The 17,407-nt window shown below is 51.8% G+C and overlaps 1 protein-coding gene across 1 annotated transcript; it reads right to left on the bottom strand.

Moving 5' to 3' along the window:
- Window positions 1-1,725: 1,725 nt before the first annotated feature.
- On the bottom strand, window positions 1,726-14,760 carry ppp1r14bb (protein phosphatase 1, regulatory (inhibitor) subunit 14Bb). The gene is made up of 4 exons (XM_029175979.2): window positions 14,135-14,760; window positions 2,242-2,325; window positions 2,079-2,111; window positions 1,726-2,000 (listed from the first exon to the last, which is right to left on the bottom strand). The coding sequence occupies exons 1-4, from the start codon at window positions 14,333-14,335 to the stop codon at window positions 1,932-1,934; spliced, it is 387 nt and encodes a 128-aa protein (XP_029031812.1). The 5' UTR covers window positions 14,336-14,760; the 3' UTR covers window positions 1,726-1,931.
- Between the last annotated feature and the right edge of the window lie 2,647 nt (window positions 14,761-17,407).

Below are 17,407 nucleotides of genomic sequence, written 5' to 3'. Positions count from 1 at the left end.
ACCGCAGGTGGTTGCAATTGGTCACAGGAATGGCAGCAGACGTTATGGCTGCTCCTATTGGCCAGTGCACTTCAGTCTCTGATCCGACTGGCTTGGGATCAGAACCAGATGGCTTGTTCCTGGAGATGATTGGCAGATGCGGTGGTGAAATCTTAGGACAGCTAAGGGCCAGTGTTAGTGCACAGTGTGTGTGAGAGGCAGCTGCGTATGCTAATGTGCTCCTGTTTCCTCCGCCCTAAGGGTGTTCTGTGTGCGAGAGAGCGAGATGAAGAGAAAACCAAGGGTGAGTGCGTTTTAACAGCAGCCTCTCTCTCCTTTCCCCAAATCAAGATGTCCCATTGGTGGCTGAGACGCGCTCTCTGCGCCCACACTGAGCTCCTGGGACGCGTTGAGCTCCCATGTGTGGCCGAGCCACCGCTCTGAGCGGACTGTGCCAGAAGCGAGGTGGTGGACGCGGATTAGAAAAGAGAGAGAGATGGTGAGAGAGAGATATGAGGGATGACTCAAAACAAGCAAACAAACAAAAAAACAAGGCAGCTTTGTTCTAGGTCCCCCTGTTGGACTGTCAGCGTGTGTGTGAACAAAACAAGAGAGTCAACAAGTCAAATCCAGAAACAGAACAGGAGCCAGTCCTATACTACGAACCTAATACAGAACAGCATAATATACAGGCTAAAACACTCCCGTTATGACCGTTGCTGTTCATTATGTAGCAACACACGCACACGGCGCTTAGCAACACACACACACACACACACACACACACACACACACACACACACACACACACACACACACACACACACACACACACACACACACACGTGTATGTGCAGGCTGGACAGCAGTGGCTTCTACACAGACTGCACTGTGTGTAGAAGGAGAGGCGACGCACCTTTTCCCCACGGTCAGCTGATTTCTAGCCACCTGATGTCAGAAGAACCCACGTTACAGGAAGAGCATCGGGCCGGAATGGGTTGGACCGTACCAGCACCACCGCTCAGGTCCTCATTGCAGTACTAAAGATATACTGAACTGTATTTTTTGTGGCCAGAGGCTCAGAGTTTCTTCCCAAAATGACATAGTGGCATTTTTCAACAGACACGCGCGCGCGCGCACACGCACACGCACACACACACACGCTCACACAAAAAGACACCACTGTAGCAAATGCCTCTGATTAAGAGAGCGGGGGGTAAAAGCAACTCTGTACTAACCCCCCCCCCCAACACACACACAAAGGGTTAATTCATTAAACTAAAGTCAAGTGAATAGTCCCGCGCCCTCAAACAACCAAGACAGTAGAGTAAGAAGAAATGTTGGTTGGATCATTTACAAATTTAAATCCCTTACAAATAAGAAAATAAAGGATCTCCTTGGTGGAGATGTGGCCACGGTTTGGCCCTGCTGTAAGCTGATTGGCTGCTTCCTGCTTCATGCGTTCACCCAGTCACTCGTTTTCTTGGCTGTTGCCGACTCTCTCTCTTGTTCCTCTTCCCACTCTCGGCTGCTCCGCTCTTGGTAATTACGGGATTCATCTCATCTCCTCCTCCTCAGGCAGATGGGGGGCAGTGCCGCGGAGGGTGGGAGGAAGAGGAGCAGGATGAGGAAGAGGAGAAAAGTCAAACAAAGCCAAGGGGCGAACGAGGGGCAGGAGTGGGGAAAAGAGGAAAGGAGGTCCTCGAAGAAGACGACCAATGAATACATTGGTGATGTAGGGTGACATTATTGTTAAACAAAATAAAAAATAAAAACAAATGTGATTAATAGGGCTTCTACATTTAGAACAGAGGACCCAACAACCAGAGGAAATGAGGTCCCGTTAGCGCTCTTCAGGTGGAATAACGACCACAAACTAACAGCGTGGGGGAGTGGCAGGAAGACAAAACGTGAGGGCTGAGGCGGACGTGGGGGAAGAAGGGGGAGCGCCATCATTTCTTCTGAGGCGTGGAGAGCTTCTGCATCCCTCGGATCTTGTCGAGCAGCTCTGAGATGAAGTCCTGCGAGGGAGAGAGCACGTGAGGTGGGAACTCTGGAAACCAGTAACCAGTGTGAGCAGCAGAAGGGCGGCGTCTTACCTCAGTGGGCTTGAAACAGTCCACCAGCAGGTCCTGGAAGACAGCCACGCACAGCTTGATGTTACAACTGGTGCCCATGCAGGCCAGTGTGTGTGTGTGTGTGTGTGTGTGTGTGTGTGTGTGTGTGTGTGTGTGTGTGTGTGTGTGTGTGTGTGTGTCCTACCTTGACCCTGGCCGCCCGCTCCACGTCACTGGGCATGTCCAGCAGCTCATCCACGTCAATCTCCAACTCTGGGATGGCCTCCTCCTGGAAGGACAGGAAAGGTGGAGCTCATTAACAGAGTGCTCTCTCTCTCTCTCTCTAACACACACACACACGGAAAGAAGGGGTCACCACAGCTATTCTCGGCCCTGTTTGTGTTACGTGGCCGTCCACCAGCTGGCCGACGGAGGCCTCGGCCGGGGACTCGTGCATGTCGCTCTGCCGACACTAGAGGGAGGTGTTGTTCCATCACCTTCCATGTTCAACACGGCGAGAGAGACACAAAGAAGCAGGCATCCAGCCATTTCTATGGCCTCATGCTTAAATGCCTGCACTGTGTGAACCACAGTGAGTTCACTCCAACAAAACAACCAGCAGATTAGGCTTCATATGTAGCAATAATGTGTCAAGGTATAAGTTTTAAATTCATTTCTCTGCAACAAAAAAAATCAAAAAAAAAAAAATCATCTGAACATTAACTGTATATACACATTAATTATTAACCTTTGGACAGTTTGAAAAAGATTGGAAAGGCAAGAAAAGAGAAGAAATGAACGAAAGCAGTGAGCTGCTCTTTCATCATGACGGCCTCTCTCTCCCTGTCTTTCTCCAGCTGTCTCTCAAGGCCACACTGGGCGAGCGTGTGCTCAGAATCAAAGTCCACCACTGCTGACACAGACGTGTGCGACCGTCGCACACATGCATATGCAAACACTCGCTTCCTCCACTTCTGCAGCAGCTCCATTACTCCCCTTTCTTCGTGTCATTCTCTAGGAATCTCTCCCCCGCTCTCGTCCTCCCCCTCGGTTGGAGTTGCCCACACCAGCTGTCTCTGCACCTGCCCGACTGCCCCCTACCACACACACACACACACACACACACACACACACACACACACACACACACACACACACACACACACACACACACACACACACACACACACACACACACACACACAGTGCCATTCACCAAATCAATCTTTATTTCCAGCGGAAACTGCTCACATCACACACACACACGGATTAAAGAATTATAAAATGGGCATTAATAAGTCTGAGCTAAATGAAGTGTGTGTGAGGGTTTAATTCGGAGCAGGGCAGTCTGTCTGTGTGAGATAGAGACAGGATGTGACAGACAGACTTACTGTCAGCAAAGTGACACACAAGCAAAAGTGTTCACACACACACGGAGTAGAATATTTACAGCAAAATGGCCCCTATTCACAGAAACATGCTGTCAACGTTAGAGGATTTCAAAATTAAAGCCCTGCCACCAGACAAAGACAAAACTGTACAGGCCAACACATAAATGCTTACACCGCACACGCATTGAGGCGGTGTGTGATTTACACACACACACACACACACACACACACACACACACACACACACACACACACACACACACACACACACACACACACACACACACACACACACACACACACACACACACACACACACACACACACACAGTACACTGTGGGCTCCAAGCTAAAGGAAACAAAGAACACCAAGACAAAGGAAGTGAGAGATGGAATCAAAACAAAAGTCTACTGTCATGTGAGGTAAGTAACATTTCCCTTTCAATTCCAGATCTATTCCAGATCTTTATTAAACAGGTATAGTTGAGTTGCAGCTTTAAACATGAGAGTGAGACATAAAAGGTGAAGTTAATCCACGACCCAGTGCTTAATGCACAAAAAGGCACAGGTGATGCTACTTAACCAGGCTTGGAATCGATTTGAGACACAGCACGTTAAATCTCTGAGGGGGCGGAAACGCCGAAAGGAAGGACAGTAAGAGTTTAAGGAGCGCACGGAGGAGAGGGAGCAGCTGAGCGGAGCTGAGAGGAAGAAAGGGGATGCTGAAAAAGGCCGGAAGACAGGCTTCAGAGAGGAGACACAAAGAAAGCGGGGAACCACTGGGGAGGACTTCCAAAACAACCCTGCAGACTGAAGCAGAAGCAGTCTGGAGCCTTGAGAGGGTCTCGCTGTCGGCGCAGATGTGGAGCAGGAAGACGGCCACGAGATACTGGCACACAGTGCAGACGAGTAAACAAAGCAGAGCGACCGGAGGTAGAGCGCTTTCCAGTAAACATCTGCGTCTGCTTTAAGGTGTTGGATAAATGATATTACACAGGGATCGCATCAGTAAATACACCAAAGCGTCCTGGAGGCTGTAAACACAGGTTGCAGAAATCCTATTCCCCATTTGCAGCTTTTGTGATGTTTGGGAACATGGTATGTGGCTAACATCATATGTACACACTCATTTCTGGTCTGTTAATTTTTGATGATTTGCTTCTTATTCTGTTGTTGTGACGGCTGTTTCATATTCACGCTTTCTGATTTAACGACCAAAAAGATTCAGTGTTTGCGTGTCATTCCTTAAAAACAAAAATCTGGAAGAAAAATTAATAGTTTTTTGCATGTAAATTATAATAATTCACACACAACCGTAACAGTGTTTCACTTAGTGACTGTTAACAGACAGTTAACAGTCAGACAACTCAAAGACAGCTGAACCCGTTTGTGGTGAGCGTGAAGGTCACAGCAGACGCATCGCTGGTACCAGCATGCGCCCTATTCCTCCACCTAGCATTATTATGAGTATACACCTATAGGTAACGCAGCACAATGAAACCTACAGTAGGCGTGTTGTCAGACAAAACAACGATCTGCGTTTCAACTGACCAGTCTGAGCCACCAGGACCGAAGGAGAGGCAGTAAAATGACACACAGGCCTGTTTTAGCGTGCGCTTTAAATTGAATTACTCTCCCGCTGACAAGCTAGCAAATATGATTCTCACAGCAGCGAGAGACGGATGCGGCAGAACGAGACGCGACAGCGTGAAGGTGCGTTCGTGGCATCGCTCCTGTCACAGATACAGCTCTGTCCCATCGAGGCCACTGTCAATGAAAGGAAAACAGCAAAGCCAGGGTTTCACCGTAGCTTAAACAAACACTAATCCAATCACAAGTCAGACTTACTTGTGTCCACATGCAGATAATACTATTATATATGATCGCGCACATGTGGAAAGACGACGTCACTGACTCCAGCTGCCAGATAAACGCTGAGGGAGCGGTGGCGGTATCAGTGTGGCAGATAGCTCCTTATCAGCGTGAAGCTCGGTGTAACTAGGTCAGAGAGCACAGCACGCGCTCCGGCTGCAGCCACCTATGCAAGCAGCATGAGCCACGAGGAGGGAAAACGTCAAGCGCTCGCCCCAAACAACGGCAACCGGGGCCCGTGAAGAGCCACTCTCGCTTCCCACCCGCCCCAGCAACAAAGCGGTATATAAATAGTGAGGCTCGGCGCTGGCCGCCCGCCCGGCCTGCTGTAGAGAGGGAAACAATGTTCTGGCTGCGCTGGCTACAGGCAGCAATAGAGGGGAAGGCGGGAGCCGGGGACAAAGGGAAGCGATGGCCGCCGCCGACAGGATGGAGGAAGCACAGGGAGAAGCGGGCCACGTGGCGCTGAACAATGCGGCCGCTCACACCCGCTTCCCTCTGCGTGCGGTGGGCACCACAGAGGAAAAAGCAGGCTCACAGCGGAGATCGACTGCGCTCTTTATGGATGGAACGCGCGAGAGATAGAGCAGGGGTCCGTGTGTGACCTCCACGTGTAACGACCTTTACACTGCATCCAGGTCCAGGTCAGAACCAGCAGGGGGGCTTTAATGGGTGAGTGAGAGTGTGAGAGCCTGGGCTCCAATAAAACTGTGACACAACAGACTGGCCTATGTTTATTCTGATTTTAAATGTGTGGAATAATGTGATTTAGCTGCAGTTGTTTGGAATGAACTGGCAAAGACCTGAAAAGATGGAAAAGAGAGAGACTATTTGCAATCAAAGCTGATGCTGAGCATTTTTAAAACAAGTCAAATGATCCAAATAAGATCCAAAAGAGACCAGAGCTATCGTTCATTCTGCACTATGCCAGTCATGAATGTTTAGCTCGTGCAATTAGACGCAAGTGTGGGGAAAAAAAAGGATTACTGCCGCATCACAGGGCGACAAAGGAGAGGGTGGAAAATGGAGAGGAGGTGAGAGCAGAAATGGAAAAACAGAAGTGAGGCTTTGGGCCAATAAAAACACAGAACTGAACAAAACACCTTCACGAAATGAATGTGAACAAGGAGATCTGACGACACGTAGGTAAGAGAAGACCCCCCCCCCGTGGAGGCTGAAGCAGGCGACAGAGGATTTAAAGGTAACTAGAGCTCACGGCGGCTCAGAGACAGTCAGCACACCTTCGCACTCCCACTCCCACATCATGTGCATGTGCCGGCCTGTGAATCAGATAAAGCAGAACTGGAAGTGAGCCGACGCCAAACACAACCTCTCTGAAGAACTCCAAATCTGTTCCCAGAAACGCAGGTTGTGGTGAAATCCGGGTTTGCACCTGGTTCCCTCAGCCTGCAGTGACCTGAATATGAGCAGCCTGTGGAGCAGCAGCTGAACTGCAGGTCAGAATGACAGAAAAGGCTCAGATGGATGAAGGTGACGACTGTTGTGACTGTCGTTCTGTCTACTGTCCTCTCATTAACGCAGACAAGCGCACACACAGTGGAACAACACTGGGCCTTATCTCAGTTCCTTCCTCTTTGGCTGGTGTTACCAGTCCTAATAAATCAGCCCTGATGCTTCTGTAAGAGGCCCATTCGCGACCCAATGCCTCTCGTTTGCTGCCAGGCATCGCACAACTCATGACACGGGCGCACAAAAGACGGAGTCACCGCGGGGTCGGCCGAGACACAGGCCGCTGAGACTGGGGATCGATCGTTCGACCCCCCCCCCCTCTCACACACAGGTGCTTGTAATGGGGAACCTGCAGTATATTGTATGTGGGATCGCTGCCAGCTTCTCTTCCTCTGTTACAAAAACAGAACATGCTTCTAATAAGAGCCGTGTCTGTTCATCTCACTGAAGGGGTACGTGACCAATACAGACATGGGGGGTGGGGCGGGGGCTGGGACGACAGTGGGGAGGTGTCTGGCTCGGTGTGCAGAGATAAGAAAACGCTTGCAGAGTTGATATAATGGCATTAGTAACGCTGTGTGTGTGTGTGTGTGTGTGTGTACAGTCACAATAAAGTGACACAGAGCACAGAGCGCGAGGAACCTGAAAAACAACCTGCTTTGCATCATATGGAAAACAGAGAGAAGCGATGAGCTACAGTTGAACCGGAGTAGCCTCTAAACACAGAGGATCCTTTCCAGGCGGATTTGTATACGCTGGTGGTAAACAGAACATTTGGATTATTTATTATTGGATTATTCAAATCCATTTCCTCCGTGACCCGTGGCCCAGTGCGTCCACCACAGCCCCCGTCGGCTTGGCCTGACTGCAGGTAGAACGCAAAGGGCCGCTCACGTGAGGCAGAAGAGGAGCCGAGCCTCCAGAGTCTGCTGCTGCTGCTACTGGTGCTGCTGGTGGGGGTGATGTGGGCACGCTATCGAGTCCCAGCGCTGTGTGGGTTGTTTTCCACTCGGCTGCAGGGAAAAGCCAACGCAAGCGGGCTCCAAGAACACGAATGCGCCGTCGTAGGACGCCAGGAAACATTCATCACTGTAATTAGGACGCGTGCACAGTAGGGCCGGCCATTCTTACACTGGGATTAAGTGGCAGCACTACATACTGCATAGACCATTAAATGAGTACAGGGATTTCTTAGTAGAGGAAACATGGTGAACATGACATTTAATCAAGGCACACACATTGTATTTAGTGTTTAGGCTGCTCCCAGTCATAGCTGCCCTGTTTCTGGAGTCACACAACGGCTTGTTTGGCCCGAGCGCACACTTCAGCTCTTGTGTGTGTGTTGCCTGGACGTGTGTGCGACCCCACGCTGCTGCATCACGCTCAGTAACTGCTGTGTGGGTCCAAGTCCACTCCCCGGGACCTCACATCCACGGATCGGCATCAGGATCCCGGCCCGTGCTCCCGGACGTGGCCCGCTTCGCTTTTCCATCCTCACATCCTCAGCGTGCGCCGGATTGGGTGACTGCACGCCAGGCTTTTTAAATTTCCAACCACAACTGTATTGATTTCTTTCAGAATAATAGACGTAAATAGTTCGGGCTGAAGCAGCCGCTGAAGCTAAAGTGGAAAAAAGGACTCATGTAGAACAGACTGAATGAAAACAAAGACGTTCCAAAGAAAGGAAACACATTCAGTGCTGTGTTTTAGGCAGAGCCACACAGTAAACATGTCGCCTAGTGTGGAGCCTCCAACTCTGAACAGTCTTTCTATGATTCAGCTAAAAGCACTCGGTTAAGAACAGAGCTTCCCTCTCATCGTGCACAACCCTTGTTCTTCCTCAGTCTCCTCTAATTACAAAGCGCGTGACCCGACAGCATCGTTAGCGCCCACCTTCACCCTCCGTCTCCGCTCTCCAGCTCCTCTTCAGCCTGTCATTCCTGTGGTTACACTGGAAACGCAGTCCAGAGTGTTTTGAAGAATGTTTTTTCTTCCATTATAATCAATTATTGATCATCATGGGAGCCAACAAATGGTAACAAAACACTAATGCGTATACTAGATACGGAGATGGAGGCACACGCGCACACACACACACACACACACACACACACACACACACACACACACACACACACACACACACACACACACACACACACACACACACACACACACACACACACACACACACACTCCGTGGGCCAAAATAAGCCGTTACCGCTTCAACTGGACTGAACGGAGAGATTCTGTGCAGATTAAAATAGGAATGCACACACTCAGAGCAGTTTAAGGCTCTTGGCAGGAACTACTAGGGCAACAGTTACTTCATCCACTGAATAACCGAGTGACTTTTGGCTTTTGTTATGGAAGCGTCAGGCGTGTGTGGAAGTGGACCACCCCAACAGGTCAGTCAGGTCCCAGTGAAACCAGTCCTCCATCCTACGATCTGTGTGGATTTAGATCAGGGAACATGGTAATTCCTCCCTGGAGCTCAGTCATCAACGCAACCTTGGGCTTCTCAAACGCCGGGTGATCTAATAAGCTAATGCCTTGGTTCATTTCCAAGACGAGTCGATCAGCTACACACACACACACACACACACACACACACACACACACACACACACACACACACACACACACACACACACACACACACACACACACACACACACACACACACACACACACACACTTTATTAGAAAAGACTGACTCATCATGCGAATCCATTTAGACACGTACCCTTCCTGGTCTTTTAATGTGAATGTGTGAACCTGAGTGAGTGAGACCAACTCCCTTATGGTGAATCAGGAACTACAGCTCCTTTCGCTCCAAAGCCAAACGTGAGTTCGTCCCATGACCACCTGGCTCCATGACACCGCTGAGCTGGCGACATTCATCCGTTCACCCGTTCACCCGTTCATCTGTCATCCACCGAGCGCGTGCCAGCCGTCCGTCCATCTGTCCACACACCGTCAGTCGTCCCTCAGCTCTCTGAGGCGCTTTCACCAAACAACAACCCTGACATGTGACATCATTGAGGTTGTGATACCGCGACGGCTTAAGTTCGGTTTCACACAGTGACATCATGGAGTGAATATAAATGAATATAAAGCCGTGTGGCGTCGCTGCTCTTGGCCAGAAGACGGTCCCCGACGCGGTGCCTGCGCTCGGCGGATCCATGACGACCTGCTAAAAGCAACAGCAGCAACATCACACACGCAGCAAAGAGGAGATTCTGCGTGCAGCTTCACCCACAGCCTGTTACTCAACAACAGGATCCGAGGCCTCACACGCGTTTCCCTGCAGTCAACCAACAGCTGAACCGGCGTCTGCTCCAATGCACCTCCTGGGACCTAAATATACTCCTGAGTGGATCGACGTTACCTCATTCAACCTGCAGGCAGTGGCCATTACTAACGAACAGGCTTCATCGTGGAAGCGCCTCCGCCGCGGCCGCTGGAACGCTACGGTTTCAACGCGGCCGCCTGTAAACGAGCAGCAGCGAAGTCTCACAACCATCGCTAATTTAAAAGCGCTATTATGACAACAGCACCCCGGAGCCGCGTCTAGTAATAACACGGGCGCCTAAACACCCGACCACCCTTAAAAAGCCTCCCCCAGGGGGCGAGCACGTCTCAGAACAGCCCTGAAACCATGCGAACAGTCTGGGGCCGCATTCAGAACGGCCAAACGCAAGACGGCGGCACAACCAACAAACGTTAGACGACGTTTTGAAGCTGCGATTAAAGGAACGGGCTTAAAACAAGGATGCAAAACAACAACACAAGGAGTGTGTTGTGTTGTGTTACTTAATATTGTAAGTTGTTCTTTGCGGCGTATGTGATCGTTTCACACACATCCTGTGGCAGCATTCCTCTAAATGACTCACGTCCCTCCATCCCTTTCTTGCTCATCCCAGGCGTCGCCTCGCTTGGTATTCTTTGCTTCCTTCCGGTCTGGTCTCTAACCAAAACACACTCTGGCCTCCCCCCACTCGCAACATTCTGCCTGGGACTTCCTTATTGTCCGACTTGGCTGATTTATTCACCAGAGGTCTCAACGGGGCTCACGTGGTCGGGCTACAGTAGTCGGCCTGCTGAGTCACCCACAATCAACCAGGAAGAGCTGTGTTCCTCACAGAACCACGTGCAACCTATTACCAGGACGTGTGAGTCCATGTGTGTGTGTGTGTGTGTGTGTGTTTACAAAGACACACTGGGGTCTTTCACTCCCGCTGAGTAACAACCACTCTTTGTAGTCTCCCTCCCTTACGCACACTGAGTGGGACCCAGTGGCGCTGATTGGTATTCAGACCTGCGAGCACGGCTCAGGCCCATGTGCGTGCGTTTACTGTGAAAGGCGACTCCACGACTCGACTTAATCCATAACAGGAGAAGCTATGAAATGACAGCTGTTCCCACGGTCAGAACCCCCCCCCACCCCCTGGCGACAGCGCTCACGTCTTCAGCTCTCTGTTGAGTCAAAGCACAACAATCGCAACCAGATGAGCGAGTACTGCAGCATGCAGACGTATAGAATTACTAACATGGCGTCATGTTTAGACTGCAAACACGCACATGGTCTCCGCTTGAGAACTGTTCCAATACTTCTCAGGGAGCAATTGTGGAAAGCTCCCAACACTACTAAGATGAAAAGATCTCACCAAGGAGTAGGTATCTACTGTGAGTATGGGAGTGGGGGGTGGATCACCTGGCTCTGGATAAATAACACCCAGTGATGAAGGCAGCATGAATGCAGCTTGTTTATTCAGCAGTGTTGTGTGTTACTGCAGTGAAGGAACCTGTGTGACTATTCTCAGAGTATAAATATCATGTAATAACCAGACCCCCCCCCCCTCTCATGACATTGCTGCCCACTCCCACTACATTTCCCTTCTCCTTTTGTCGTCCCCTCCACTCCCCCCCGTTCATGCATTCCTGCTGCCTCCGTTCCCACTGGAAGCCCCGTCTGTGCTCGTGCGGCCACGTACGACCCTGCTTCAGGGATCCGTCCGCCTCCTCGCGCCGCCGTCAACCGTGTCGCTGCCTCGATCCCCTCGGCCTCGCGTAGCGCGGTTACAGAGCGGAGGCCGAATCCCGCGGGGACTGGGCCAGATCTTAAAGGAACACTCCCTGATTTCGAGCATCCCGTGGCTCATGTGTTCATTGGGGTCATCACAGTGTAAACAGGAAGTGTGACCCGCTGATGTCGGCCGAGAGAAATAACCTCCGTGCGTTAACCTCCCTTCTCCGCTGCCCGGTTAACGAATGTAAACATCTTACAGGCCTTGTTGCCATGGCAGCGTCTCAAGGCTCGCCTCCTAGCTTTTAGCCGTAGCAACTCCGACTGATAGGCTGAGTCAGTGTCTGGGTGAAAATCCGACAGGCCGCTCGGCAGAGCCGACTGCGTGACTGCTTGTAGCGCGTTTAAGGGGATCATATAACCACAGCTCAATAGAAATTACCCGCTGACTGAAATCCACAAAGATGGAGCCGAGATTACGAACGACGGCGGGTGGAAAACGAAGACGCTACGGGACGATTGGGGACAAAAAGCACAGACGTGGCAGAAAAAGCACCCCACTCAGCGAGGGGGCTGTACGTGAACGGGGTGCTCCGTTGCCGGACCGGCCCGGCCCGAGCTGCCGCTCCGGTTTCTCCTCTCAGGAGCACGTGCTCCACATTTCCCTGCCTCTGAGAGCTCCATGCGTCTCCGCCAGCGGAGCGGCTGTAAATTAATCTCTTTGTTGTCTAACAGCTCCGGCACCCGCTGGATCTGGACAATGAAAGGGGGGGGGGGGGGGCTGCCGTGCACGGAAGGTAAAATCAGCCACCGTGTGAACTAACATTTAGTATAAATGATTAATGGCCAGTTAGCACAGGGTTAAAAGGATAGAGCTATAATCAAACTATAATGAATCGTCAGGGCTCCGATGTGTTTCTGAGGAGCCAACGCTCATCCCTTGGCACGAGTTGGACTATTACTAAACTATTTACGCGGCTGAAAAACAGACCAACAAAGCGGCAGCTCGTTAACACGCGCAGAACCGGGGGCCTGAGCGGATTAGTGCCCGAAATTAGTGGAATTAGTGCACACGGGGCTGATGAATGGAGAAACCTACACTGTGAGCGGAGGTTATCTATGACACTGAGCTCAGAAACGCGATGAAGCCCACGGGTCACGGGCACAGACAGTAACTGTGCCGCGCAGATTCCAGCCGGTGCTCGTTTCTTGCGCTTCCCTTTCGAGCCTCGAACATGTAACACATTAATCCACTGGCGCACCATCAAAGCACATTGATTTTAAAATCCTCTCTGGGCCATTTAATCACCTCGGCTGGCGTGACTGTCACATCCCCGCTACTTTACCATCATCCACATCTCACGTCCCAGCAGCTGCCAGAGAGACAACCTCGGTACACTGAGGCATCGGCCCCGATTCCTTTATTATGGCCTTTATTGTGACTAACAGACCACCTGAGGACCCCGTGATGGGCCGCGCTCCGTATGTGAAGGCAGTATATGTAAATATGTGCCGTCACTGTGTTCCTGCGCTTCCTGCTTTTAGTCTACTAGGAATCCTCCGTAACCTGCTAAGTCGCCGTATTCCACACACTCGGAATAGAATGTGGGTCAAAGCCAGCTCAGGAGAGTTGACATGAGCTTACCAACTACTGACGCCAGCAGCCACGCCGCAGCTGCCGACAGGCTGCATGGGAACCGCAGGAGGAGGGGGGGGGGTCACGTCCCACCGATGCACAGTCATCAGTCATCGGCCACACGACAGCGCGGACCCCCCCGCACGCGCACACCGCTGTCCCCTCCGTCGCCTCGGCTTCGAACCCGCAACCCTGCCCGCAGCCCGCGTCTCCGTCGTCTCGCGCAATCAGTAGAAGCGAGCCGCGCACTTCAAAACAAACTATTGGCTCGGACCGACTCACAGGTGTGCTTTAAATGTGCTCCAGCCAATCAGAGCGCAGCGCAGGGGCTATAAAGCTGCATGTGCTACATTTAGCCTACCTGAGGACGGAGGGCTGCACAACCACACACACACACACACACACACACACACACACACACAATGGCTTTAATGCCGCCTCCTACGTGTAACGGTCGCATTATTTATTAAATGCCCGGTTTATTCTTCAAGCTACACACACGTGGCGCGGATCCTATGAGCTGCATAATAAACCACGCTAGGCCGGACGCAGCCACAAAGGGCCTTTTAACGTGTCTTTATCAACAGTTTGCCGGAGGGCTGCGCAGCGTCGGGCCCCGGAGCGGATCAACCCGCCGGGCTGCACCGCGCACCGGGGCTCCTATTACTTTGCATAGCCGCTGGATCGATCGGTTCGTTACCTCGCAGTCGTACAGATCCGTTAGCTGGTCGATAATCCACTCCTCCAGGTTCAGCCTCTTCCTCAGCTCCTTGCGGTCGTACTTGACGGTAACGCGTCCCTGCTTGCGAACGGGGGTCTCCGGCTCCTCCGTGGCGCCGGCCGGCGTCTGGAAATACACCCGGGGCTGGGGGCTCGTCTCCGGGCTCGTTACAGCTGCCATGGTCGCTCGGTGAAGGGGGTAAAAAAAAACAGCAAAAAACTCACCCCGGAGGTGTTGAAGTCTGCGGGGGGGGCGGGGAAAGGCGACGGAAAATGAGCGAAATGCGGCGCGTGGACGCTGGAAAACCCCGTCGGAGGAACGCGTGACTTGAAAGCAGCCGAGGACGAAGCTCCGGGACCTGATGCTTTTGTTGTCCGAGAACGCTCAAAGGGACTCCGGCTTTGACCGCCCGCTTCCGCGGAACAACAGGGGCCGACGGGTACCGTGAACGGCAAAGTGTAACCGGCTTATTGGGCTATTTACAGCATGCAAACTCTGCTTATATAAAAGAAAAGAGACGGCGGCAGCAGCGGAACCGGCCTCAACTCTTCCTTCGGTACAAAGAGAAATCACACGTCTCTCTCGCTCTTCTCGCTCGCTCTCTCTCTCTCCCCCCCCACGAGACCTGCGTGCGCGCTCTCCGTCAGGACTCGAGCGCATCCGACGTAGCGGCACAGGGAAAAAAAAGAAAGAAAGCGAGTGTTCGTGCGCGCGCGTGCGCGCGCGTGTCACTTTTACAAACTCGTTCACCTCGTGGTTATTGCTCACATGGGGGAACTTAAAGATCCTCTGTCTCAGTATCGCTCGTAACTTTGAACTGGGTTCGCGGCGCGTGAACAATGAGCTCATCAAACATAAACATCAAAGTCAGACATTTTTTCTCGGTTCACTCCGGTCGCTGCCATTATCCACGGTGCCCTATTTAGAGCCGGTCAACAGCCCAACGCTTATTGACACACTTTGACTTCCTCACAGCCTTTTGTTCACCGTTGTTCACCGTTAGCCTGCGACCAACGTCCGCTTTACTGCTCCCTGAAACCGTTGTATTCCCATGTTTACTTGACAACAACAACCAAATGCCTCCACTGTGAAGTGTGAAATGCACACGGGCGAAATTCCACACCCAGATTTCACAGCGCGTGAAACCCGGAGCCTATATGTGTCGGACTCTACGCAGATCTGTTGTCGTCCGGCTGTATTACACGCGGCGCCACATCTGGAACAGCTGGATGTTGTAGTTTGAGCTTCCCCAGGCTGATGAGCCTGCTGAAGGTGTTCCATTAACAGGAAGCCGCTCTCTGGCCATTGTGCGGCAGCAGCAGGGAAGCCCACGTCCTGCTGGGCCGCCTGATAACGAGCCCTTTAATAAGGACGGGGGTGTGAAGTGAAGGGGGGGGGTAAAGGCGGGGGTCCCCTGCGTCTCCTCCTTCAGGAGGGTGTCAACGTGCCTCGTACCGGTGTGTGTCCTGTATTTCATACAGCAGCCCAGGCACCGCTTCACGACGGCCATGGCAACAAGACATAAAAAGCTGAATAATTCAGGCGGCGTGTCTGAAACTTACAGTTGAGTAAGCACAGACAGAGCTACGCACACACGCACGCACACACACACACACGCACACACACACACACACACACACACACACACACACACACACACACACACGGTCCTGGCCGTGCAGTCACAAAGCTAGTGTGTCTCCAGGTGAAGGGAGAGTGTGCTGATGCGAAGCAGCTGTGTGCATCTGCTTCACTAAACTAACTGTGTGACTTGTCAGTGATTTTTGATCTCGTGTTTTGACGCAGAGACAGGAAGCTCAGGACCGCGCTGCCGTGGAATCTTATATACAGCGGCCCAGTGGGCGCTGGGCCGGTTTGTGAAAACGCCCCGTCGGACGAGGTGAAGCCAGAGTGAGAATGTTTTATACACGGATGCTTCACGGTGGGCAGGAAGGCAGCACTGGTCATGACTGCGGCCTGTGCTGGAGCCTGAGTCTGTCTGAGGATGTCACCCATTCATTACACAGAGGTCAGAGGTCAACCAGCAGCCTGTCACAAGGTCCTTATTCTGTCTCGTTCACGCAGACAGTGATGAGCGACAGCAAAGACTGGAGCAACTGACTAACTGTAGCTCCTGCATCACGCTAGCACAACATGCTACATGCAGTCAGTAAATGAGCGTCGGTGCTTCTTCAGTCACAGGCTGAACAGAAATGGATATTTCCGTGGCCATTGTGAGCGCCTTTCGTCCACAGGAGGGAGCTGTGGATCTGTTTCCCTTTGTGTTGCCAGCTCCGACCCCATGAAACCCAGAGGACAAATCAGACAAATGTGATTAAAGTGCTTTTGGCCTTTGGTCATTTTTCATGAATACTCTTAATAATAACTGAGTCTGTTCCTTTATTTATGGTAGTATTCCACACACTGGCAGCATGAATCACCCTTTCACCTTCTGAATGGCTGCCTCTACTCCATGTAATGATCGAACGCTGGTGCACCAACACAGGTGGCTCCCACCCCCACGGTTCCCACGGCACGGGACAAACTGCACACATCTGAAACTTGTCTGTGCACATTCCCAAGTGTTGCACAACCCTGCCAGCGCTGCGGTGAACGGGGCGCAGTGTCCGCACGCGGCCCACAGGTGGCGGTGTTGCACCACGCTGCAGCTACAGCACGGCGGGCTAATTAAAACCCACGGTCACCATCAACGCGTGCACCATGCAAAGCATCTGGGGCCTGAAGTGTAGGGGATCATGTCGAGGGGCGGACCGGATGCAGCCATCACCAGACTGTGATGAGTTCTCGGACATTGTCTATATATAGCTTTTCTGTGGAAAACTGCAATCACCTCGCCCACGTGTCCCCCTTTCTCCAAAACACACCAACAATAACCCGGCAATGTTATGGAGACCGATGGATGCGAGCTCCTGCGAACTGTCTGCGACATCCAGCCCAACTCTGGTGACTGAATCTGTGTGTGTGTGTATGTGTGTGTGTGTGTAGAGGGAGGGGGCAGTGTGTGTGAATATGCCTGTGTGCCTGTATACAATGTGTCTTTGTGAATCCTTGGCTTTGCGTTGGAGAGAAAGCTCTTGCTGTTGCAGGAGACGGAGCGAGAGCAACAGCGACGAGTCTTTCCTTCTTTCCCCCAACAGCTTCTCCATGTGTTTCTGGATCTTCCTTTGTGCCGTTTGAAAACTCGGTTTTGTGCCACAATATTAATAGTCTCCAGTCATTAAAGTCATGCTC

This window comes from Betta splendens, chromosome 2 (genome assembly GCF_900634795.4).
Source record: "Betta splendens chromosome 2, fBetSpl5.4, whole genome shotgun sequence".
Taxonomy (NCBI): domain Eukaryota; kingdom Metazoa; phylum Chordata; class Actinopteri; order Anabantiformes; family Osphronemidae; genus Betta; species Betta splendens.
This window is presented reverse-complemented; position numbering and strand designations above follow the sequence as displayed.

Excerpts from the sequence above, each read along its gene's own strand:
- ppp1r14bb (XM_029175979.2), bottom strand. The coding sequence starts at position 14,335 with ATGGCAGCTGTAACGAGCCCGGAGACGAGCCCCCAGCCCCGGGTGTAT. Across the intron at positions 2,326-14,134 it reads CGGATCTGTACGACTGCGAG|GAGGAGGCCATCCCAGAGTT; the intron begins GTAACGAACCGA and ends CTGTCCTTCCAG. Across the intron at positions 2,112-2,241 it reads AGCGGGCGGCCAGGGTCAAG|GACCTGCTGGTGGACTGTTT; the intron begins GTAGGACACACA and ends GCTGTCTTCCAG.